Genomic DNA, 25,914 nt, shown 5'->3' on the forward strand with positions numbered 1-25,914 from the left:
AATTTAAATTATATTTTTATTTGATTGAAAATTAATTAAAATTTTGCTAAATAGGAGTACATTATGGCGTAATAATTGCTGAAATTAGTTAAGTGTTTCTGTTCTAGTCAACATAGATTTGAAAGACACTATGATGATCTTAAAGTGGCCATTTTTACGCATGCCATCTTCATATTTAAGTAAATCCTTTTTATGAACTTGGAAAGAAACAAGATTAAGAAAAGAGTCATCTCAATAACTCATAACAAAAACTTCTACAATCCAAATCGAATCCCAATGAATTAGTTTTTTAATTTTTTTAAATCCACTCGAACTTTTAATCAACCAATCAATTTCTAGTTTAATACCTGTAGATGAAGTTCTCAGAATTCTATATGAGGAAATTAATTAAATCTTTTTTAATGCTATATCTTGAGAACATATTATCACAAACTGCCCAAAAATATTATTGCAAAGTCTTTACAATATTATAGGACATTCTGAATATCCAACAATATCATGGCAATATCGTATGCAAGATCTTGTGCTAAAAAGTAAAACTTATAAAATACTAAATTTAATATTTTTGCTTTCATAATTTCATAATTCATATTTAACTAAGAATCATCATTTTTATTGAATGGAAATCATAATGTATTATTGTGTTGTAACTATTTTTGGTACTCCTTACTGCTAAATTAAAGATTATTAATTATCTATTCGATAAGAATTTAAGCTCTAGATAGTTATTTATTTTATGTATTGGGTTAAAAAATAATAGACAAAAAATTGATTATGAAAAAGAATTATTCGATGATTTAAAACTCACAAAATTCTGAGATAGTATTAAGTCTCGATTTGAAGTTAATCTTTTTTACGGATCCATCACATTCAGCTGCTACAAAGCTGTGGTTGTACAAGAGAAAGAGGGAAGAATTTTCCTAATTAAATATATATACGTAATGATATTTTAATTCTAATTTCAATTTAATTAATTTCCAAGATTTTATCTTAATTTAGCCCATAGTAACTTCATTCTAAAATATTCTCTTATTTCGTGATCCAATTCCACTTTCGGTTTAATTAATCCCTTTGTAAAAGTAATGCGCCATCAAGAACTACGTTTCACATGAGAGTGATACTTCGGTACCCTTGAACAGGTGTCAAAGGTCATTCCCTCGGGGCGTGGTCGGAAATCCTATGTTATATAAGGCAAGTCATCATCTGTCCGTCCCTTTTTTTTTCCCCTTTTCTTACTTCTGTGTGCCGCGCTGCGTTTTCTTGTATATAATCATGCCTGCCACTCGGAATAGAATAAAACGTAATTAAAAATACCAAGTCTCTTCACTGTTTCGAACCTGTATTCTACTTCAATCAAAATATGTTACATATATATATAAATTTCACATATTAACTATTGCAACACATATTAACTAACTGCAAAAAATGCGAATGTAGTATTTCTGCAAAAATGAATCACCCTTCATTGATATCCTTGTTTAAAATTCCAAAAAAAAAATGAAAATAAATATTTTTATTATAGTATGGGATTAATCGTATCTTTTGTTTCAGCTTTTGCGTTCTGGGAGACAGAATTCTCACTTCGAAAAACAACGTGGTATGCAGCAAGGACAAAAACGACACCAATTCTCTGTTCTACACGTACTGCAAAAAACATGCTAACTCTACTGCCAGCAACAATACAGAGGACATCATCTGGCAGTGTGATCCGTATTTTGAAGCAAACGAGGCTAAATTGCTTCCAGCTATACCTGGACTTTCCAGTGGAGTATTCTGGGGTGAGAAGTTTTCCTTATTGTCCTTTATGTGTTGTCCTTTATCTTTCCTTCTGTACACGTTAAAAACAGGAATGTAAATGCCAAAAACTATGATCTCGAATAGGTGTAAATTTCCGACTAGACAGCTGCCTAGGCATGTAGGCAGAAAGAAAACTACAGGTAGATCGATATAAAATCTTTGTTTGCACAGTTGCCAAATAAATAAATTTGCAACATATACAAAGCCAATCGATTATAAAATGGCAAGATAATATGAGCATTTGATGAAACTACAGGTAGATCGATATAAAATCTTTGTTTGCACAGTTGCCAAATAAATAAATTTGCAACATATACAAAGCCAATCGATTATAAAATGGCAAGATAATATGAGCATTTGATGAAACTACAGGTAGATCGATATAAAATCTTTGTTTGCACAGTTGCCAAATAAATAAATTTGCAACATATACAAAGCCAATCGATTATAAAATGGCAAGATAATATGAGCATTTGATGAAATATATTTCATGATATTCATTTTGCTAATATAATAGTTATAAACAACGAGTATCGACGTCCTGGCATAGGGGTAGCTCGTCTTCCCTGTGATCTGGGCGTCCCGATTCGGGCATGGTTGTTCTTCTTCTATGTTCTATATGTGAGGTGTGTGAATTTGCTCCCCTTTTAAAAGGGGTTGTGCAAGCGAATGTGACGCATGTAGTAGCTAAGTCGTACTCTTGTCCCTAGTCGGCGCTATTGAAAAAATAAGAGACGATCACTCGGCTTAAATTACTGACAGATAACTGTCAGTGGGCTTGTAAAGTGTCATAAGTCTCTCTCTCACACATAAACAACGAATATCTGCTTCAATAATATTGCTTGAAAATACCAATAACGGGCAGTCTGGAGTATAATAAATAAATAAAGACAATTATGTTTTCGTTATTATGTTAATAAAATAAAAAATATCAATCTAAAATAAATTACCATAATGTTAAAATTGTTTTAAATTGTGAAATTACATTGTCCAAGTTATTGAAAATATGATCCTCATAATGTGCGCATAAAAAATATCAATCTAAAATAAATTACTATCATAGTAAAAACTATGAAATTACATTGTCCAGTTATCGAAAAGATAGGCCTCATAATGCGCACTGCCTAAGGCCGCAAAGTACCTAAACCAGCACTGATCTATAGATTTTGATATCTTTTACCATTACAGAATTTTCTGAATTTTGAAAAATATTACTGAAATTATGTCTGCATAATCTTTCCGGGTGTTAATGATGCAAAACATGATGATGCAAAAACACAACTAACTAAATAAACGAAACATCGCATTGTCTAAATGTTAATCAAAGCCATATATATAAGAAATAGTTGTAAAGCCATAATTATCCCAAATTTATACCAGAGAATTTCAATTTTTTTATATCAGTTTTATAATTATTTTCTTGCCTGGAAATAGTGAATGATATTTGTATTCTCTTAATCTTTTATTCAGATTTCTTGTGTAATTCCATTATGGCGATGACGAAAGGAAAATACAAATTTTATTTCACAACTAGCAAAATATCTTGAAATTCTTTAATTATTTACTATTATGTTATGAATTTACGAAGTTACTTGACTTTAGCAGTGAGCTTGAACAAAAAAGAGCTGTTGACTTTATCGGCATTTATACATTGAATCGTGACAATATTGCAGAATCATAGCGAAAATTAACCCTAATTATTAAAGTTCTCTGCAACGATAAGACAGAAACTATTTGTGTTAGCGGCTATTTATTTCATGTCTTAAAGAGGGAGAATTCTGCTCTCTTTATATGCCTAGACAAATCTCTCATTAGGGCAAGGGAAATGCTACACATCATTCTTTGTTATATTAGGCTACCTACTTCTGTTGTGCTCGAGTGGATTGTTTTTACACTGGTTTCATACCAAATAATCGAGCTGGATCCTCTAATTCATCGCCTTTGGGCCCTTTTTTCCCTTCTTTCCATTTGATTTTGAATGATCAAAATACTCCACTTAAAAATTGATAATTTCTGAAATAATATCTTAAAGGTGCTTTTAATCTTCTTTTGCAGATAACATCGTGGTCCGGTTCCGTGACAAGGGAGACATCATCGATTTGTCAGATGATCCAGAACAGTACCAACCCAAGGGCCGAGATACATATAACCAAATTCTAGTCGATATAGCAACGTCCTTTACGTTATTGGTCGGAATCTTCTTCCCATCTTGCACTGGTAAGGTATTTCCCGAAGAAGGGACTCTTACTTTTATACAAATACTAAAATTATTATACAGCTTCCTAGGATGAATTCTCATTCTTTTTAGCCATTACAATTCATTTTATTAATTCAATTTTAATCAATTTATTTTAAAGCATGACGATGCAAAGCAGTAGTTTTAGTAGTGTGAATAAGCGAAAAAGAATAAAACATATTTCACTTCTTTTTGACCGTTTTTAAAATAAATATTTCCTAAAGTAAAAAAATCATCCAAATTCTAAGCTATATATAGTGAATTACTCATTATATTTAAAGCCTATGTAAGTAAGTTCATATCTCCTTTTATTCTGAATTATTCTATATTTTTACCTTCTAAACATTCTTGTCTTCTAAAGTTCCCTAAAATCCTGATGTTCATAAACGTTATCTTTAATAACTTCCCCATTTTGTTTGTATGTTTCTATGCCCAGTTCAGAAGATCATAAATATACCGCAAGATATCGATAAAGCAAGAATTACATTGCTCTATTTTTAATTCGCTTAAATAATGATTTCCTTTAAGAATTTTTCGTAAAAGAATTGCTTAATTAAATGTCTTCAAAAATAATAATTTTTGGAAGTTAAAAATAATACAATTAACTTAAAAGAAGACCCCAGAATAACATGCATGAATTCCATATTGATACCGTTCAACATTTTGGTGTATTTCTTGTCTCAGATGCTCGCTTCCTTTCGACAAAGAAACTTCGTGCACGACTTAGAACAGTTAATGTAAAAAAAAAAAGAAGAAAGGCAATTTTCATTTAATTTTATTATTTTTCTCATGCTTTTACTTAAATAGGCTCAGAATAAAATTTTCTGACTTTGAAAAGGATCTCTTTTTTATTTTGCCATCATTTAAAAGAAAAATTCAACATTGAAATAAAACTTCTTAAAAAAAATATGAAAGTGCAAAGATAATTTATCACTAAGAGGTCAAGATATATAAAAAAAATCCAAAAAACAAATCATGGAAAATTTAATCATGCACTTTGCAGCAATGTGCTCATATTTTAATAGGTATAATAATTTCACCGCCGATAGACGCTAAACCATGAGCAGCATTGTATTCGTAAATAGAAGCCATATTTATAGAATTCATATGAATCGACACCAACTTAGAATAGCTCGATAATGATGGCAGGTTGTGCTACCGTAATAGAATACATATGGTACCATTTGTATATTAATTGAAAGTATTTCTTTCCTTTTTCATAAAAACTCCCCACAAATTCAACAAATATATTCTATTGATCGAAAACTGTTTTTTTAATATCAACACACAGTTAGATCTTCCAAATAAACATAAGCATGCAGGATATTTTGAAGTGAATTATTGATCCTTCTGCTGATAAACCTTCCGAAAATTTCACTAATTGAAAGAATAATAAATGAATTTATCAAATTTTATTGTTTCGATAATTAACTAACAATACAAATAAGATTCATATCTAAGTCGCCGAAATGAAAACTCAAATTCTCACTCGTTTAATTGATTTTAAAAAGTTAAATCCCGTAATTCCTCATTTTATCAGTTATTGAACATGATGAATGCTATAACGAAATAACTCGTTTTCGGAAAGCTGCACAAAGGTGATATTAATTTATATTCTTCTCTGGCTAGCTTTGATGTTTGATTATATAAAATATTGATGTATGTGAAATTTTCTTTCAGGTATCATGGCTGGCTCTAATCGGTCTGGTGATTTAGCCGATGCTCAGAAATCAATTCCCACTGGAACACTCGCTGCACAACTGACAACTTCCTTTGTCTGTATCCTTTTGTTATAGCGAGTTATAAGATACGAATGTGTTTGTGTTTTACAGGTGGGTCGGTTGAGTGAAAACTGCAAACAGAAATGCAGTATAATGAATCTCTTTACAACAGCAAGACTTTGTTTTAGAATGTCAAAATCTATTTCAAGTGTGGGGATAAATTATGACATTTTCAAAAGAATTGAGTATTGACGTTCATGATATAGTTTATTCTTTAAATGTAAAAAAAAATTAAATTAACCGAATAAATTATAAGTTATTTATTTGGGACTGAAATATTTGTGAGAAAATTAACTTTGTGTATAATAATAAAATATTAATGGAATAAAATTTTGTGTAAAATTATTTACAATCAAAATGAAATTAACAAAAGAATAATTTCTAAAACACCCTTTTATTAGTGCCTTTTAATGTAAAAAAAATACTTTATTTAACTCTTTGCCCCTTTTAAGTCTTCATAATCCCATATTATAAATATCATGGAATGTTAAATCGAACTTTTTCTTAAATTTATTACCAAAAAACACAACTAGTAGAATAAAAATTTTATAAAATTAATTAATTTGTTGAAACTTTTTAAGTTAGAAAATATTGAAATTGTAAATTGTCATCGAGAAAAAACAAGGATATAAAATTTTAGCTCATTAGAAAGTTGCTGAAAAATCGGTTACAAAATTTAAATCTCTACAAACAATTAAAAATCACAAAATTACAAGATTATCATTCGTTATTAGACATATTTAATTAAATATGTCTAAAAACGAATAATAAATGAGGAAAATAAATGACAATAAATAAGAGAAAATAAATAATAAATAGGGAACGTTTTATTTTATTTGTGTTGGAAATTTCTTTTATATATGAAAAAAGAGAAACTAAGAAAACTCTTTTGGCTTATGGATGCATTGGGAGAAGAAATACCAAAAGATATATGAACAAAAAAGGAGAAATATAAAAAATAATTTTTAATGATAATGAAGATAAATCAATTATAGAAAAAAGAATGATGCCAATGGGAAGTCAGGAATGATGGCATTCCTCAAGGCAAAATACATCTTGTAGGGAAAATTTACTCCACAATGAAATTTATGAAATATTTTTCTCTTTTGTTCATTTTATCAGAGGCATTGAGACATTTGCTGTACACACATGGGTAGCTACTTCCTGGATACTGTTTGGCATCAAAGCTTTGGTATCAAAATCATTAACATTTTTGAAAGAAAATGGCATTGCTTTAGGGTCAAATGTGCTGCAACAAATCACATGATTTATATACTGATCTTGAGATCATACATAGTGTGTTTGCAAGGAAGCAAAATGTAGTTGAAGCAATGAATCGAATCATTACTACAAGTTCTATAGTACATTTATTGAGTTGCTGAGATATTTTACGAAATAAGTGAATTGATAAAAATTACATGCGAAAAAAATTTCAGTGCATTTCGAATTGCTAAAAATTATAAACGCACTCCCACGGTTTAGAGTAGGCTTCAAAGCTTCATGATCTTGGAATTGTAGAGTATCAGGTCAAGAAAATTAAATTTACTCCATTTAGTAGATACATTTGATAAAATATATCCAAAAGACCGAATTCAGATGCACTAGTGTCATTAGGACCTACTATCCCTGTAACTGAGTTTATCACATATTCTAATAAAACAGAAGAAATTTGCACATTAGTGGCTGCGTCTATTTTGCAATATATTTTTATAATTTATAATATATATTTTTAAAGTGAAATATACCATCGGATAACTAGGAATTGGTGTAAAATTACTTTATATACTAAATTTCTATATATTTAAATTCAATATTTCTCTCACGTTTAAGTATATGTCATATGCTCTAATATTTTTATGTGTAAAAACTTCGTGATAAATAAAGAAACGTGTTAAAAGGTTTCAAAAAAAGCTGCTGAGATATACAAATTGAATTTAAAGATTTATATTGAGTCCGTCGGATCATATTTTTTATTTGAACCTGCTTTAAAATTAAAACAGAATCCGTGATTTGTGGATATGGATACGTTTTTTGCAGTGGGGATATTTATTTTTTTAAATGCATAAAAAAGTACAATAATAAACTACATTTTTAAAAAAAATTCCATAGATTAGCCGTATTTATTATACCCTGCTCAAATAACGAACTATTCAACTAGAAGATAAGTAAACAAATGAGGAAAATTTAAGAAATTCATTACGAATTTATTTTACAAGATAGATATCGAAGAAATAAGAACTTAAGTTTATTCGAAGCAAGAAGAATGATTTTTCAAAGTAATATATATTTGTATTTCCAAAAGAAAAATAATTATTTCTTAATCATCTTTTGCAATTAACCTTAACTCCTGCAGATTGTTCCGGCGTATTTTTATTTGCTGCCTCCTACAACAACCTTTTCCTTCGGGACAAGTAAGTTTCTCTTTTTTTAATTCTGTAGAAAAGTGCTGTATGTATCAAATTAAATTTAAAAATAGATTTCAACTGATATCGTGTTAAGAAAAAGCCATGACAAGTGAATTTTCAAAACATCATCATAAGCTTAAACATTTTATTTATATAAAAAGTATGCAGTTAAAATGCATTCATCAAAAATATATTATAATACATTTATTAAATATCTGAATATCAATAATTTCACTAATTTCATATTCTATTTATCAAATTTTTATTTGATGCGTTATCGCTTATAAATAGGTGAGTATTCAGAGTTTTTTCTAAAATTGTTATTATACTTTTAAACACACTTTTCAAAAATTTATTTAAAATTTCGGAATTCGGAAAGTCTTTTCGGAATTTTATGTAATGTTGGTTTTTGTAAATAGGTTGTTTTTTTTTGTAATTTGCTCCAGGGATAAAAATTTGCAATTTTTATTAAAGATATCAAACATATAGCATCTTTTTTGCTCTTTACCTTTTGTTTAATAAATAGGCTTTACAAATAAGTCAGATTTGTTTTGCATCCGACTCTTTCTTTTCCTGAACTTGCATTATCCTTAATTTATGAGCATGAGTGTAATTTATTTCTTTGCTTCCAAGGTTCGGCGAAAGTGTAGGAGGTAATTTAGGAGTAGCGATGTTAGCGTGGCCGCATCCAATGGTCATTGTGATAGGGTCCTTGCTGTCCACCATTGGTGCTGGTATCCAATCACTTACAGGTAAACAATTATTTTTCACTCTACAAACATCATTTTAATTCATTTGTCACTAATACTTGACATGAAATGCAAGAAAACGGGATAATGCAACATCTCATTTTGCTACATTCAAATAGAATACTATTTAGAATTCTATCATGTGGGCATATGGTTATTGTTACAAATTTGTAATGTTGCTTCCCAGTATAGTATGTCTTCTGGTAAAAATGACAGTTTTACAGGTAGCTCTGAGATGTTGAATGGAAGAGTCAATGAAGCCTTGTCGAGGAATTTGGCGACTTGGACGACAAAACCGGAAAATGCAGAAACAATAATAGCGATAGCTTCATTAGAAAGCCAGTTTTATCAATCTTTCTAGCAGCTAAAGTTTTCAAACACACATAGTCAACATATCGCCAATGTAAGTCTGTTCTGATAGCAAGTCTGAAACTTGAAAAAAAAACCATCATGGGGTAGGGATAATTTTTTGCAAAATAGAATTTTAGACAATTTATTCCTCTTATTTACAATTACTGAAATAATAGGGGGGGGGAGCTAGAATTTCTAAAACTATATGAACCAGATTTCTTGGACAATGATAAATAAAGAACTGTCGGAGTATATTACTATTGCGAGTATAGGAGACTTAAGGAGACTCGACATCCAAAATAATAATAATAATAAATAAATAAATAAAAATCCGCAACTTTGATTAAATTTGGTTTTTTTTTCTTATATTTGGGTGTAAACTGTTCAAAAATATAATTTTTTTTTAAATTCTATGCCAGAAATTAATTCTTTCTTAACATTTAAAAACACAACGGTAAATTGTTATTATGTCAGACTAATTTTTAGTTCTTAAAAAGAACATCTCTGAAGATAGTTATGCCCAAAAGTAAGTTAAAAGTAGCATGAAATACAGGAAAAAATAGTTTCACAATCTGAAGATATATAAAACTACCCATCAGCTCTATTTAAGATCTGAAGTCAAGCATTGAGCATTTTGTAAATGTGAATTTTTCAAAAAAATTAATTGTCCCTTTTTGCATATATATATATATATATATATATATAACCGCGCTCTGTGGCACTCTCTTTTTTTTACAATTTAATTATTATTTTTTCAGGTGCCCCTCGCCTGTTGCAGGCCATCGCCAGGGATGGCATCATTCCTTTCTTGAACGTTTTCGAATACAGCAACTCAAGGAATGAACCAACTAAAGCTCTCTTCCTCACACTCACTATATGTGAATGTGGAATATTGATTGGAAATTTAGATCACATTGCGCCCATTCTTACCATGTAAGTTATTTACGAACTTTTTGAACTCTTATTTAAACAGGGTAGCCTCCAATCTATTGAATTCTTCAAATAGAAAATGAAGAATGGCAAAAAGCAACGAGATGAGTGCTATTTATCATAGAATCCAAGTTGAAGTTCATTCCTAATGCCAGAAATACAATTTGAAACGCAGGTCAACTGCTGAGACAAAATTAAAAATTATTAGTTAGAAATTAAACTATCAGTATATGTTCATATCCTTTCATTTTCTTTGCGAAAGGTAGAATATTTTTTTTTTACTGTATGGATATTAAAATAAGACACAATATTACATATTTTCTCTTGACTTTCTTTTCTAGGTGTTTCTTGATGTGTTATATGTTCGTAAATCTTGCCTGTACCCTCCAAAGTTTGCTCAAAACCCCTAACTGGAGACCTCGCTTCCGTTGTTATCATTGGTAAGAAGTTGCTTTTGTCTTAAATCCTTTAATAAATGAATTTTAAAAAAATAACTTATTTGTTTCAATGTATAAATAAAAAGCAAATAGGATTATTACATTAAGTGTCAAAAGTTCTAAGATTAGCTTTGTAAAATTTGTAACCAAACAATAACTGCATAAGGATGGCGCAATTGCTGCATCAGTAAAATTATTACGATTTTTTTTTTTTCATTATTACTCCTACAATTTTATCCACCTCGTTGCTTTAATCACCTGGTTGATTGTTTACTCCTCTATTTAGACCCCCAGTCAGTGATGAGTTGATTGATTATTAAAGAGGATAATTAAGACATTTTAATTATTTTTAGAACACACTGGTTTTTCAATGAAGTCTGTGTTTTTAATCAGATGATTTAGCAGAATGCTCATCTATCAGAAAGATACAATGTTTAGAATGTTAAGATTATAATTATGTCATTAACCAATAACAGATTTATACTTTTATAGAAATATTTTCCGTAATATTTTATGAATTAATTTTCTTAATTTTTTCTCTTCATGGATGTTAAATCCATTGTACAGTCATTGTAACCATAAATTAATTGGAAAGTACTTTCTTTATTAAATATTCATAAATATTACTATGAGTACTTCGTATTGTCTGTGAAACTTTTTTTCTCAGTTTTTTATCTCCGAAATTATTATTTTAAATCAATTTTTAGAATAAAATAATGTATCAAAATTTAAAAGAAGTAATTGGAATTAATATTCTTAAAAATATTTAAAATAAATAATAATCAACAAAGAGTTAAAATAAAAAACTATTTGTTCATTAAGAGGTTAATTAAGAAACGAAAATTATTTATCCCTTTCCTGTTATTCAAAAAGGCTTATATTTTAAATCAAGCTTATGCTATAGTATTGCAATATAATTAATATCGATCATTTTTATTCAAGAAGTTTAAATGTTGACTCATTTAAACAACATCAAGGATATTTTTAGTTTACAAAAGAGAAGAATATAATTTAAAAACGATTATTTAAACAATTATTGTTTTTAAAACTAAAGAAATCTGTTTTGATTTCAATTAAAATTGCATTTTATTAGCCGAGAGAATAAACGCGCATAAAAATCCTTTTTTCCAATCTGAAAAGAAGAAATTTTTAATCCGTCCCTTCGGAGTAAATTTTAGAAAAAAATACACTTTATTTGTAAATTATTCCATTAAAAGATTTCTAGTAAATAATTCTTTCTTTACAAAACTTAATAGAAATTTACTTTTTATTTTTTATTCAATAATGAATCAAAATATTTGATACTTAAGCACAAATAGACATTTTTATAAACTGTCCTTGCTGCAAAAACAAACCATTTAAAATTCTCTACACAAATTAAAATCAGTGTTTGATAACGATTAAAATAAATTATTAAACATTTTTGTTATAGAATAAAAACAAAAAAAATAATTATTTTTACTTTGTTTTAACATCTTTAAAGAATTTTGAAAAGTCTTACAACATTAAATGATACAAAAAAGTATTAAACATATGTAATTCATTATTATTATTTTCAACTTCATTCTTTCTCAATGGAGAATTATTTAAATATTACAAGTATTTGGGAAATGTTTCAATTGAATTTAGTTTTGTTTGATTCTAACCGTTTAATAAAAAAAATTGTTTCTATTTTGTCGTCTTGAAAACTCTTTAAAAAATGTTTTCAGAATTACATTAAGCAGAAATACAAATTTTTATTGTATGAAATTTTTTAAACAAAAATATTTGAATTTTTATCTCTTTTCAGCCGAATATATTTTAAATAAATTGAGTTATTAATCAGCTTTTTCCTTTTGATTTTAATCTCTTAGAAATGAAGTTTCTTTAAAGTCTTTAAGACGCTAAAATTATTTTTCAGAAACGAATTGTATAAATGGTGTTAAATTTTTATTGTGGGAAGTGTATTATAAATATTTTATGTTTCATTCGTTCAGTCTAGAGTACAGGATATGTACTTAAATAAATATGTCAATTTTGAAGAAAATAAAACAAAATACAACCTTTTTGCTCATCGGAAATCAAAAAGTAACATTTAAAATTTTTAATTTAACACAGCTATTAGTATTTAATGTAATTCCTTACAAAATGAATACCCCAAATTTTCGGGACTATTTACCCTTTACACACGAAAAATTAACCCGATCCACAATTATTCATCTAATACAAGAGCTTGTTTATTTTTCTGAAAAATAAATATATATAATTGTTTAAGTTGAATTTCTTTGAAATATTAAGAAACTATCAATCCAAAATAATCAATATGAAAATTCACCTATATAATATTTCCTGAATCTGTATAATAAAATATACATTGTATTTAGAGAGCGCTAATGCTGCTACAACTAAAACATAAATGAACTTAACCAAATTAGAATAATTATTAGAAATAAATATTAAGTTTACAGCCAAAGAATCAAAAGGAAATATATAATGAATCCGGACTGAAGACTTTCTCAAAGGTCACCGTCAGGCAAGGATTCAAACCAGGGATTTTTTCTGTGAGGGGTCTGACTTTCGTCCAACAAACCGATCCCTTGTGACCCGAAAATCTCAGGAAATTGAGGTTTTGGAGATAAAATTAATATCACAAAATTAAAGATATATTAATCTACTGAAAATTAATCTCAAATATCAATCTACATCTTTTTACCATTCCGTTGCTCTTTTAACAATAAAAACTGAAAAATAAATTTTTAAAAAAATCAAAATGATGCGCCGTTTTGAATGGTGAGTAAGAGGCACCATCCAAGTGCAAAGGGTTAAAAGAAAATAAAACAAAGTACTACCTCGTTATTCATGGGAAATCAAAAATATACAATTGAAAGTCTAAATTCTACACAGTTGAACGTTTTCGATGCAAGCCCCTCCAGATATACAATGGTTATAAAAGTGGTACGATAATCCAACCAACAATTTTTTAATGTCTAGTATAATACTTTGAAAGAATACTCAGAAATGCGTGTGTTAAGTTTGTCATCATCAATTGGTCGCTGCAGTATAAACACCTGCTTACACCTATCACTTATAACTGAGTTGAATTTCATATTTCAGTTACTGCTTTTTATTCAAGATAAACAAAATTCTTTGTTTTACTCCCTTTTAATAGCCATGTAAATTTGAGATATTCATTTATGTAGTTCTGTATATTAGACATTGTTAATAATCGCAATATATTTTAATAATTTTTTATATTTGATTCAGTTCTCTTAATAATAATCAATGAACATTAAATAATAATAATTTTTTTTATTTCCCCAGGTCAATGTCCTTACTGGGAGTCTTACTCTGTTTAGCTGTGATGTTCATAAGCAGTTGGTATTACGCGCTAGCTTCCATGGCTCTCGCTGGACTCATCTATAAATATATTGAATTTAGAGGGTGAGTCCCAAACGCAGAATTACCTTTTATAATTAGAAGAGTTTCGATTGAGATTGCAGTAAAATATGTTAGTCATTGGTGAAATGTGTTAATCATGTGTGTTAGACTGATTTATCTAATAACTGCCTTTGGCGACCAGATTGTCCGCCCAGATTACACATTTTTCTAACTTTTAAATTATTTAAAAGGGATACATTTATTAAAATTTCACATTGTTATTAAATAATCTGAAATATATAAATGGAATTAGGCTTCAAAAATTACTGCTCAGGCAAATTAAAATATGTGTATACCATTAAAGTGTATAACACAGTTATCTTATAGAATTCTTAGTTATTTCATGAAATATTATATTGCATAAAATAACGGATTTTATGTTTTAACAATATATGCCACAGCGATTACTTGTCTGGCGACGGTTAAATCTAATTTCGCGCTGGGTTAAACTTTCTGTTTTGTACTAAAATCTTGTTTCCGTTTCCATTTCGTTCCTCAAACTGAATGAAGGTTTCTATAACATAGCGGATTCTCTTCTTTTACCTTATTAATTAGCTAAGCAAAACGTTGAATTAAGTGCAGCGGCAAAAGCGTACAATTAAGTAGTATGGAACATTCGTACCATGATTTACGAATGTTTACATGTGACTGTTGCCATTCGACATAAAGTAATTTATGTGCCAATTAAGCTGGCGTATTATATATAGTTATAAATATATATTATATATATATAATAGTAGGAGTAGTCCCCTAGAAATTGCATCGTTTACTTCCTAATAAAGATTTTATTCCCTGTCTTCTCCCGCCATAAAAATGGTGGACCTCGAACAAAATTGTGAAAGCCACAAGTACTCAGATTTTTATTTTCAAAATCTCATACGTGAGATTTTCGCGCATTGAGTAAAAAAAAAATCGAGTTCTTGGATGCTTTCTAGTCAATTGATTGATATCGAAATTTGACACATAACAGCAATTTCAGTAACAAGATAACATTTCAAATTTTAATTTATCTAAATTATTATGTTGTTGAATCAACCTACTTGTAAACATGAGAACGTACAACTCGATATGTGAGCGGCTTCCTGAAGGATATGTTTCAAAGTTAGATACGGATGTACATTTTAGATTTTAAAGCTGAATATCCAATTTTATTTCTTTAACTCTTTGTGTTTTGTAATTTATTTAGCACTTTACGTTTATCGTTTCCAACTTGCATTCGGGCTGGCAGATAACTAAGATTCCTGTGAATGGATTTCACTTAAACAGCCTAGAGGAGGTCTAAAACCTAGAAATTTGTCAAAATGTAGAATTCGAATTTTTTGACGAGTACAGTACTCTTAATTCATGTACAAGAAAGTATAAAGAAAAAAAAAGATGAAGTGTTAATAGGCTTAAATCATTTCACGTGTGCCCAATGTTTGCAATCTTTTTGTAATTCATGGATCCTTCCATTTTACATTTATTTTTAAAATCTGAGAGTATATAGAAAAAAGATCTGAAACACATTTTGAAATTTGTATTAAATGATACTTTCGTTTTCAGGGCTGAGAAAGAGTGGGGAGATGGCATCCGTGGTCTCGCCTTATCCGCTGCTCGCTACAGTCTCCTGAGGCTGGAAGAAGGGCCACCCCACACGAAGAACTGGAGGCCCCAGATCCTTGTTCTATGTAAACTTAACTCCGATCTAGTGCCCAAACATAGAAAACTCATCTCCTTTGCTTCCCAACTGAAAGCTGGTAAGTAAAAAACACAGATTATCCTATTGTTTCGAATCTGCTATCAATCTTTCTTGCAATGTTAAACTCCGATGAAAGAGAGATTTACAGGATATAATAGATTCCAGGTCAGAAACAGCTGAACTTAGTTACTTGAAGAAATTAGCGTTTTTGGTGGTGAAGGTTCGTGAAAATGCAAGAATTACGACTTTTTCTTGATACGAACCGAGATCCGTAGATTCGTTGACGAATTCTGTGGGACACGAATATTTTACAATCGAGAAACCAAAAAACACGAGATGAAGAGATAGAGACTTATTCTTTTTTCTGTAGTATTGATCGCAGAGCGAAGTCTCTAATTCTTTTACACTGATCAATATAACTGTTTTCTGTTTGGTGATTTGCTTTCTGTTTAGATTATTAATGTATAAGGTGTTGTAATAATGTTCTTTGTAAGTATCTTGACTGTATTTTTATTATTTGCACTACGTGTTTTCTGGAAAATATTTGTGGAATAAATCGTCGTTTCCCATTATTTAGCTTATTTTTTCAAGGGATGATTTCCATTAAAATATTACTGTTATCGCTTAGAAAAATTTTTATATTTCCAATTTCTTTTTTTATTTCAAAGAATTATTTTCACATCATACATCTTAGAAGCACATAATTTTCAGGTAGTATGCCCGCCTGTAAATATTATCATGTTTTTAAGAAATACATTTTTCAAACAAAAATAAAATGAAAAATTTGCATAAAATCTTTTTTATAAGTGAAAATTCCAAATAAAATATCATTTTCTACTGCAAAAAAATGGGGGGTTTTCCCCCTTTCTTTTTAGATACTTTGCTCTAAAATCGGAAAAATCAGAATGATGCCGATCTTAGTTTAGTTGATTTTATTGTACCAACGGTAATTAATATGTGAATAAATTCGAAAGTGTCATAATTTTCAATTTTGTTTTCTTGATACTAAGTTTCAAGAAATGACGTTAATCACCAAGATTATAAATATATTTGCAGAAACTGCATACCAAGCAAGTAATGAATAAAATGAATGGGCTTAAAATGCTGTTTCAGAATTATCTCATGAATATATTCATAAGAGCTAATCAAATATTCATTCTTTTAAAAGGCAAAGGATTGACTTTAGTATCGTCAGTGATAGAAGGGGAATTTACGAAGAAGCACAGTGAAGCTCAGGCTGCTAAATTGGTAAGTAGAAACGATAATAACTAAATAATTCATCAATATTTTTACAGAGAATTTTTACATTAAATACATTTCATTTAAATGATGTTTATCGTAATCAATCCCAAGCGTTTTGAAGATTTTTTAAAGCTACTTATTAAAATTTTTAAACAAGAAGAAATGCACCAATTAATTCGAAAGTCTAATGTGAAATATTCATTAACTTTTCAAAAACACGTTAAATGACTGCTAATATATTAAAAGATTCTAAACGAATTATATATATTCTAAACGAATTGCTAATATATTAACAGATTACTAATATATATTCTAAACAAATTGCTAATATATTAACAGATTCTAAACGAACTGAAATATATTAACAGCTTCTAAATGAATATTATATATTCTAAACGAATTGCTAATATATTAACAGATTACTAATATATATTCTAAACAAATTGCTAATATATTAACAGATTACTGATATACAGTCTAAACAAATTTCTAATTTATTAACAGCTTCTAAACGAATATCATATATTCTAAACGAACTGCTAATATATTAACAGATTCTAAACAAATATCATATATTCTAAACGAACTGCAAATATATTAACAGCTTCTAAATGAATATTATATATTCTAAACGAATTGCTAATATATTAACAGATTCTAAAGGAATAATATATATTCTAAACAAATTGCTAATATATTAATAGATTCTAAAGAAATAATATATATTCTAAACGAATTGCTAATATATTAAAGATTCTTATTCTTATTTTTGAATCTATGGATATATAAAAGGCTCAAACGGTTTTAAGTACTCTCATTAATTAATGCTTTGTAGTGGTATTAAGTTTATACATAAGTACCATGATGGTCAGAATTTTAGTTTTCTATTCACATTTTCTTCTCTTTCACGGTATCTGAAAATTTCTAACTGTTCCTGTCACTTAACTGGACTTCTGTCGCTATCATAATCACTAATATAAATTTCAAAACAACCATTATTACTTTCTGTAATAAAGTCAATGTCTATTGAGTCGAAATTAAATTCTTCATCGCTACTTTCAATTTCATGGTGCATTTCTTTCGGTAACTCAAGTTTTGCCATTTTAGAATATAATATTGAAAATATTTTAAGAAGCATAAATGCACGATTATACTTAAACGAAATTTATAAAATATTATGTTGAATTAGATGCATCTTCGAAGCTTGTCTATTTAGTATAATAATACTAACAGATCAATATGGTTTCTTTACTGTGATGGCTGACAGTAGACGTACTACTGAAATAGTCAAAAAGCTTTTATAGCTGGAAGTAGACAAACATACGACGGCGAAATGTTAATACATTCTTATTTAACTTGATTTGTTTTATGCTTGTTGAAATGAGCTCTCTACTCATTTCTTCATGTACCAGAATACAAAAATTTTGTACTCTTATATATTCTAAGTGACAGCCAGTCAAAGAATAATACCTATTCCCCAAAATTAAATTAGTGCCGATCACTAAATGTGATCTTAACAATTTCGTATAGTAATTCTAAGAAGCATTAGTTATTTCTTGTGGTCGTTAAAAGAAAGATCACTTTCAAACTTTTTAAACAGTGGAACGATTTTACTTGCTTGACAAGAAACCAAACATTAAAGTCTTACCCTTGGTAGCAATGCAATATTCTAATATTATTAAAATTTAATAATGAAATGGTCAATAAATTTAACTAAATTCTAATTTCAAGCAAGTCGCAACACCTAGCAGTAAATATGAAAAAAATTTCAAAATTCTATATTTATCATAATGAATTATAAATTATAGACTAAAAACTACAACATAATAATTTTTTTTAAATTCTACCCTTTAATATATTGAAAAAATGTTTTAAAAGCTACTAAACAAATTCATTTAAATTCTAATTTTGTATTATCTTGGTATGATTTTAGAGTCTTAGGAAAGTGATGACTGAAGAGAAAGTTAAAGGTTTCGCCGAAGTGGTAGTTTGTCCCAGTATAGCGAATGGTTTGAGTCATTTGTAAGTAAATTTTATGGTTATTTTAAGTTAATTTTGTTGCTCTTGTAAATGTAAAAAGTTCATCTTTGGAATTAGATACTAGAAATATTGTATTAAATAAATGGAACCCTTTTAGCATCCTTCACTGGTTCTTTTAATACAATTTTACTTAAATCTGGAATTCTGAAAGCTCTTCTTTACATTTAGAATTCAAACAACTGGATTAGGAGGTCTTAAACATAATACTGTGATAATGGGTTGGCCATTCGGATGGAGGCAGAATCCAGAGGCTGGAAGAATCTTTATTGGTATGTATCAGATTTCTACTGAAATAGAAATTTTAAAATATAGTAAAGTGAAAATCCATAAATAAAACGTTCCTATTAAAGAATCACATAAATCAGAATAGCAAAAAGATTTAAATTCAGAGATGTTAGAGGATATTTCATTCACTTGACTAAAATCTTTTTTTTTTAATTATTAGACGCTGAAAGTTAGTTTTATTTCATGCAAAAATATATTGATGTTATGAGGTGAAATCGCCCGTACGAAATATAATTGATCCATCTTAACTAATTCTAATAGTTCTTGTTATTATAATAGTATGAATAATTCGCATTAACCCTTTCTAGGGCCGTGGAAAGTATGCTTCCCACCAAATTTATCAATCTTCATATGAATTTATGTAGGTTGGCATAAGTTCTGACAAATTTTTTTCGAAAGACAGAAACTTAGATGCTTTAGTTCTTTATTTTTCACAAAATGATGTGTCTTGATTTGATACTTAATTATTAATTAACCAAATTAATTAATTAATTAAATTAAATTTATCTAATAAGCTAAATGAATCCCTTTTCTTATTCTAATTTCAAGCCTAAAAATATTTTAACATAATATAACTAAAAAAAACGGCCCTTTAAAGAGTTAAATTTATTTGAAGTTAATTTGAAAGTACTTTTTATTATAATGGTTTGAAAAATGCATATTAAATTTACTTGAAGTTAATTAAGAAAGTACTTTTTGTTATAACAGTATGAAAAATTCACATTATATTTACTTGAAGTTAATTAAGAAAGTACTTTTTTTATTATTAAACGATTGGTTACTTTAAATAAATCTTTCTCTTACAAAAAGTAATTAGATATTCAGTTCATAATTGTACATTGATAATTCATTAAAATTTCACTTGTATTTCTTTAATCTATTTAAATAGCAGAAAATTTTACCAAAAAAAGCAGCATCATAATCAATATGTTATCACTTTCAACAGACTCATATACGATTTCAAAATGGTTCAATGAAAATTAGAGTTTATTCGTATTTTGTATTTAAATCATTTACTGAAAGGAATTTGTATTTTAAAATCATTTATTTGTAATCTTTCTTTTCAGAAAACGTCCGAAATGTGGCTGCTAGCAAAAATGCCCTGTTGATTCCGAAAGGCATTGACCAGTACCCCGAAATCACTGGCAAAATATCTGGACATATCGATGTATGGTGGATTGTCCGTATCCTTTATGGATTTTATTTATAATACTATATAATTTTCATCTAAAGGCCAAAGGATAAAAAATATATACATGATAAAAAAAAATAATTTACCCACACTATAATTGTATAGAATTTCTTTCGACTTTCTTACGGCACTGCATTCAAACTCTCAAAAGAGGCTTTGAAAAAAAGATTAGAACAATGAGGGGGCTAGAGTTAATCAAATATAATAGGTACATCATAATTTCTTTCTTTTATAATATGTTATTCCAATGAAAACTGGTCTTCATATAGGAACAAATTTTTGGTTATATTTTCCCTAAAATTTGTCTTCTTTTAAAGAGTGCATTAATTATTCATCGCTAATTTTCTACTGATTAACTGGAGAGGTTATACTGCAAAACGATTCTATTTAAATCCTACTTTTTTTTCATTTTCTCTTCCACTAGATTCTTAAAGTAACTTGAAGTCATTTTATCAAAAGTCACTAAATGAGAATCAACTTTAAAATTTAATTATTGTTAAAAATTGATTTAAAAAATTTAGCTTTTAGTTCAATTATCATCTGGAAATATTGTTTAATAAGCATTTCTAATTAAACAATATTTTTTAGCTTCTTTATGCAGCAAAATATTATTTTAAAAATACTAAAATTTAATTTCTTCAAAAATTAGTAATCATCTTACACAGACTTGAAATCCTTGATCCATATTGAGTTCAAAATCTTAATGACAATAGAATGTGTGGACGGATTAAAGCTGTTTGTAAATGTTTCATCAAATTAATCATTTTAAAGTTTTTAGTAGAAATTTTTCCAATTATTTTTGTTAAAAAGTTGAGAAATTATAAAAATATACTTTTCGGTTAAATTTTCATCAAATTTTGATTGTGTTCATATCACATGGTTCCAGAAAATAATGCTAAAATCTGCTGATTCTTCTAAGAATTAACATTTTTGTCTATAATTTATTCATGTTTTCTTATAGATTTAATAGTAGGACAATTTAGGGCAACTCTTAGTATTTACGGTCAAAATATCTTTACTAGTCTTACTAACCACTTCTATAAATGATGAATTATTTAATAATAAACTCTAACTGCTTTTTAAGAATATCCCACGTCGAATCTGCTGCTATCCCAAAAGGATTATTTTTGACCGAGATTGTAATTGCCTTAGATATTATTACCATTCACAAAAGACATGCCTCGCAGATGCTTTGTGAACATTTCCCTCCTTTGTAGCAGTTTGGTGACACTCCCAATTTATTAATATATTTCAACTGATCCCGTATATTTTTACAGAAATCACAATTTTTTTTCTTCTGTTATGCATAATCTAAATAATGAAAAAAAAATTGTTTGCAAAGTGTTTTTCTTACAGAATAATAATGATCTATAAATGAATTATTCTGAAAAGTAAACAATTTTTTGATTTTTTTTCCTTAACGAGTATTTTCAGATGACGGTGGCTTGCTAATGTTGTTGCCCTTCCTACTGAAGCAACATCGAGTATGGAAGAACTGCAAGCTAAGGATTTTCACCATTGCCCGTATCCTTTGATTATACAACTAAATATTACCATTTTATACTTAAAGGATAGCGTTCTTTGACATTAATTTTATGACAAATATTCTTACAGCATTTATAGAAAAATAGGAAAAAAGTATTTATAATCAGTTAAATACTTAAACAATAAGGAAAAATAATTATTTCATCAAGTAGATATTAAAATATTTTTTTTAATTTATAAATTTTCAATAATACATTAAAAAATTAACAATCTAATTTTATGTCTTAACTTTGCTGTATGATTTTTAAAAAATATAGAAATTTAAAACTAATTCATATAATGTACACATAATGTGGCCAAAAATATCCGAACACTTTCGGATTTATGCATTTTTCCCAATATCTTCAAAAAAGTGAGATGAACTATCTTCGACTATGTAGAAATTGTGCATAAGTCATGTTAAAGAAAGCTGGTAAACTTCGTTATTGATTGGGGTGTGTATGGTTTGGCTCGAATTTGGCATTCTAGTTCTTAGAGACCATTTGGAAAAGGTCCATTTTTGTTCCAGCATGATCTTGACCCTATACACAAAGCATGAGCTATGCAGAGCTAGTTTGCTGATGTGGATGTTTGGAATTAGACTGGTCTGCTCAGAATCTCAATCTCAATCCCATAGAGCACCATTTGCTTGAATTGGAACGTCAAATTCAAACTAGACTACAAATTCACAAATGGGAATGCCAAATTCACAAAGACCCATATCAGTAACAGACTTATCAGTTTCCATTAACCAGAGTGACGAGCATTTTTTCTTGAAATATCCTAAGAACTAATGAATAGACTTTCTCATAGAGTAATAAATATCATCGTAGCTAAAGGTAGTCCCACTTCATATTAGTAATTGACATATCCTACTACTTTTAATTATATCTTAAATTAAACTACGTAATGCTAGGAGTCTATTATTTGAGCAAATAATAATGAATATCTTATAACCTTTTTGTTATTTATGATGTATAATTTACTGCAATTTCTGTTATGTACTTCACTTATAAGCACGTAAAAAATATTTAGTATATTTCTAATCTTGTACAGAATTCAATATAACTATTTGAAGATTAAAGAATGTCAATTTAGTGCAAACTCCCAAATAATTTAATCTCTCTTCCAGGACAACTGAAGTTCACTACGATATCTATATAATACTCGACTAGAATTTTTGTAAAAGATATGCTATATTTTGGGCATGAGCAATTAAAATTTATTTGCTAAAAATAATTCAATTTTCTCAAACATTTATAGAATTCACTTCAGATTTTAATATAATATATTAATATTACTTTGTCATATATTTGGTGGATTTCATATTATTTAGTTGAAAACTCTAAATTTTAAATTTATGGAAAAATGTGGATTTTTTTCTTAACTCTTTACACTTTTCTGAATATATGTGCTATATTTACGAAAATGCAAGGAATTATTACCCAAATAAAGAAAAGTCATTGTTGGAAATTTCAAATGAGTAAATGTTTTCTATGAAAAAGGATGAGAGAAAAGTCCTCCATCATTTTCTGGTTGTCTCTTAATATCTCGTGACCGGATCTTTATGGTAAATTACGAATAAAATACACGTTTTACATGGCCGAAGACAGTTCGTATAGAATTTTTGGAAATAGTAGGAGTGGGGGGGGGGGGGGAATGCATACATTTGAGAATGTCTGGATATTTTTTGATCACTGAATGCAACGTATAGTGTGTGTGTGATCGAATAGTGTTCTCGTTGATATTAAATTATTAATAATACTTATTATATTTTAATCTTAGTATTAATATTTGTTGATCTTATAAATTTTAGAATAATATTATCACGGTTACAAACTTAATTATTTATTAATATTTCAAAAATAATATAACCCGATCAGTGTCTATAATTTAATATTACATAATTCTGCAATAAAAGAAAATTCGTTGATAATGAATTCTTAATAAATAACTTTAATTCTCTAAAGAAAATTTCATACAAACTTGATAAAATTTAACTATGAAATATTTTTTTGAAATTAAATTTCTCTTATAACTATTGATTTACGATATCATTTTGAAATAAATATATTTAAAGTTTCTCTTTCAACTTTCTTTTATGTTATAATATCCTTCATCGATTGATTTCCAGAGCTGGAAGACAACAGCATTCAGATGAAGAAAGATTTGTCTACTTTCTTATATCATCTGCGAATTTCCGCAGAAGTTGAAGTAGTTGAAATGGTAAAATTCAGTCTTATTATTATTATCATCTGCTATGAAAATTTAAGCAAAAGGAAAGTTAGTTAAATAAATTACATAATTCAGATAGTTTGCTTAAATGGATAAATATTTAGTCTCTAATATTAATTACTTACGTTATTTAATTAATTTGAAATAGGTTAACAAATTTTTAAAAGGAGTTATTGTTATCTGAAAAAGCAGCAATAAATTAGAAAATAAAATGGAGTTATTTTTTAATAATTTAAGGCAAGTCTATTGCTATAAAATTAATTAATTTTATCAAATATTATATGAATATTACAAAATACTCTTTCATTTAAATAAGATCCAAAGTAATTTGTCTAATGTAATATTATTGAAATGTAGCATAAGAATAATTTGTAACGAAATAGTGCCAGAAGTTCCAAAGTTTTAAAGTCGTATTGTAATCATCCTACGGCAATAGAAAGTGTTTTCTATTACCAGCTCAGATTTACAGTAATGTTGAAAATTATGAGCATCTGTATCGATGTGATGAACATTTTTACACAGAGGATTCATCACCTTGCTTTCCTAAGCAGTCTATATTATAAGGCCCTTCTTTTATTAACTGTCTTAATTTAATTTATTATTTCAACTTATTTTTAAGATAATCAGTCTTTTAATTATTTTTTCAGCTTATTTTATTCATATTAGCAATTGTGTGCGTGCGTATGTTTGTTTTAATATGTATATCATGGAAAAAATGATTAAATTAATAAAATTCTTGAAAAAAAATCATACCAAATGGAATATAAACATAGCCTGTAAAAAGTTCATAATGTTACGAATTCTGTAAATTGGTGTAATTTGTCTTATGATAATGAATGTTATATGTATCCCATTGTATTTCAATAGCAAGTCGCCAAATTGGCGAGATATTGGCTCATTAGCGATGTTTTAGGCAACTAATTTTTGTCGCCAAATTTGGCGACATTTCGCCAAGTTTGGCGACGGAAGTTGGAAACCTTGGCGACAGAGAGAATTTTCTAGAGGGATCCTGATTTCTTGAATTCTCTCCAAGGTTCTGGATTTTTCTAATATGACATAACTTCCTGTTAGTGACGTCACTTCCGGCAGAGAGCATATAAAAACAAGCACGAAAGATTAGGAGTTGTATTGGAGCCTTAGACAGCAAGCAAGCTGTAGGCTGGTGACTGAGCTATTGAATGCGCAGTGTTATTCTTGTAGTCTTCGTTAAATAAATAGCTTTATTTATTTTTTTTAAAAGGATTCTGCTTATTGAATTTACTCTAAGCACATCGCAGGAAATTCGTAACAATATTTTATTAATAAAAACCAATTAATATTCCAACACATCATAACTAATGATTTTAATAATTCAATGTAAATGCAAATCGTTGTAGTAATATTTTAGAAATCAAAGAATTTGTAGTTTTTACTAATTTATATATTTAATAATTAAACTACCTATATAGGTATTAGTCAAGTAATAATTTAAAAGAAATTTTAATTAACCAATTCTATAAAAATTACATTCTTTAAGTAAACATGGGTTCCTCACATGCAAGCAAGGGAACCGCACACAGACTGAAGAAAAACTCCGGAAATACTCTGTTTCCGGTGTCAGGGGTTGCCAGAATGT

At 28.2% G+C, this 25,914-nt stretch overlaps 1 protein-coding gene across 2 annotated transcripts in view; it reads left to right on the forward strand.

The window, feature by feature from the left end:
* The window catches only part of LOC129964099 (solute carrier family 12 member 7-like), a 615,365-nt gene that overhangs the window by 575,866 nt on the left and 13,585 nt on the right, over positions 1 to 25,914 (forward strand). For both annotated transcript variants that reach the window (XM_056078781.1, XM_056078782.1), the window contains exons 8-22: positions 1,552 to 1,778; positions 3,853 to 4,014; positions 5,714 to 5,812; positions 8,168 to 8,225; positions 8,853 to 8,971; positions 10,078 to 10,252; positions 10,591 to 10,689; positions 13,987 to 14,106; positions 15,646 to 15,839; positions 16,950 to 17,029; positions 18,957 to 19,045; positions 19,232 to 19,332; positions 20,416 to 20,532; positions 21,975 to 22,064; positions 24,199 to 24,290. In XM_056078781.1, coding sequence (XP_055934756.1) covers positions 1,552 to 1,778; positions 3,853 to 4,014; positions 5,714 to 5,812; positions 8,168 to 8,225; positions 8,853 to 8,971; positions 10,078 to 10,252; positions 10,591 to 10,689; positions 13,987 to 14,106; positions 15,646 to 15,839; positions 16,950 to 17,029; positions 18,957 to 19,045; positions 19,232 to 19,332; positions 20,416 to 20,532; positions 21,975 to 22,064; positions 24,199 to 24,290 — 1,822 coding nt within the window. The remainder of the gene's footprint in view (positions 1 to 1,551; positions 1,779 to 3,852; positions 4,015 to 5,713; positions 5,813 to 8,167; positions 8,226 to 8,852; positions 8,972 to 10,077; positions 10,253 to 10,590; positions 10,690 to 13,986; positions 14,107 to 15,645; positions 15,840 to 16,949; positions 17,030 to 18,956; positions 19,046 to 19,231; positions 19,333 to 20,415; positions 20,533 to 21,974; positions 22,065 to 24,198; positions 24,291 to 25,914) is intronic.

This window comes from Argiope bruennichi, chromosome 3, assembly GCF_947563725.1.
Source record: "Argiope bruennichi chromosome 3, qqArgBrue1.1, whole genome shotgun sequence".
In the NCBI taxonomy this organism is placed as follows: Eukaryota; Metazoa; Arthropoda; class Arachnida; order Araneae; family Araneidae; genus Argiope; species Argiope bruennichi.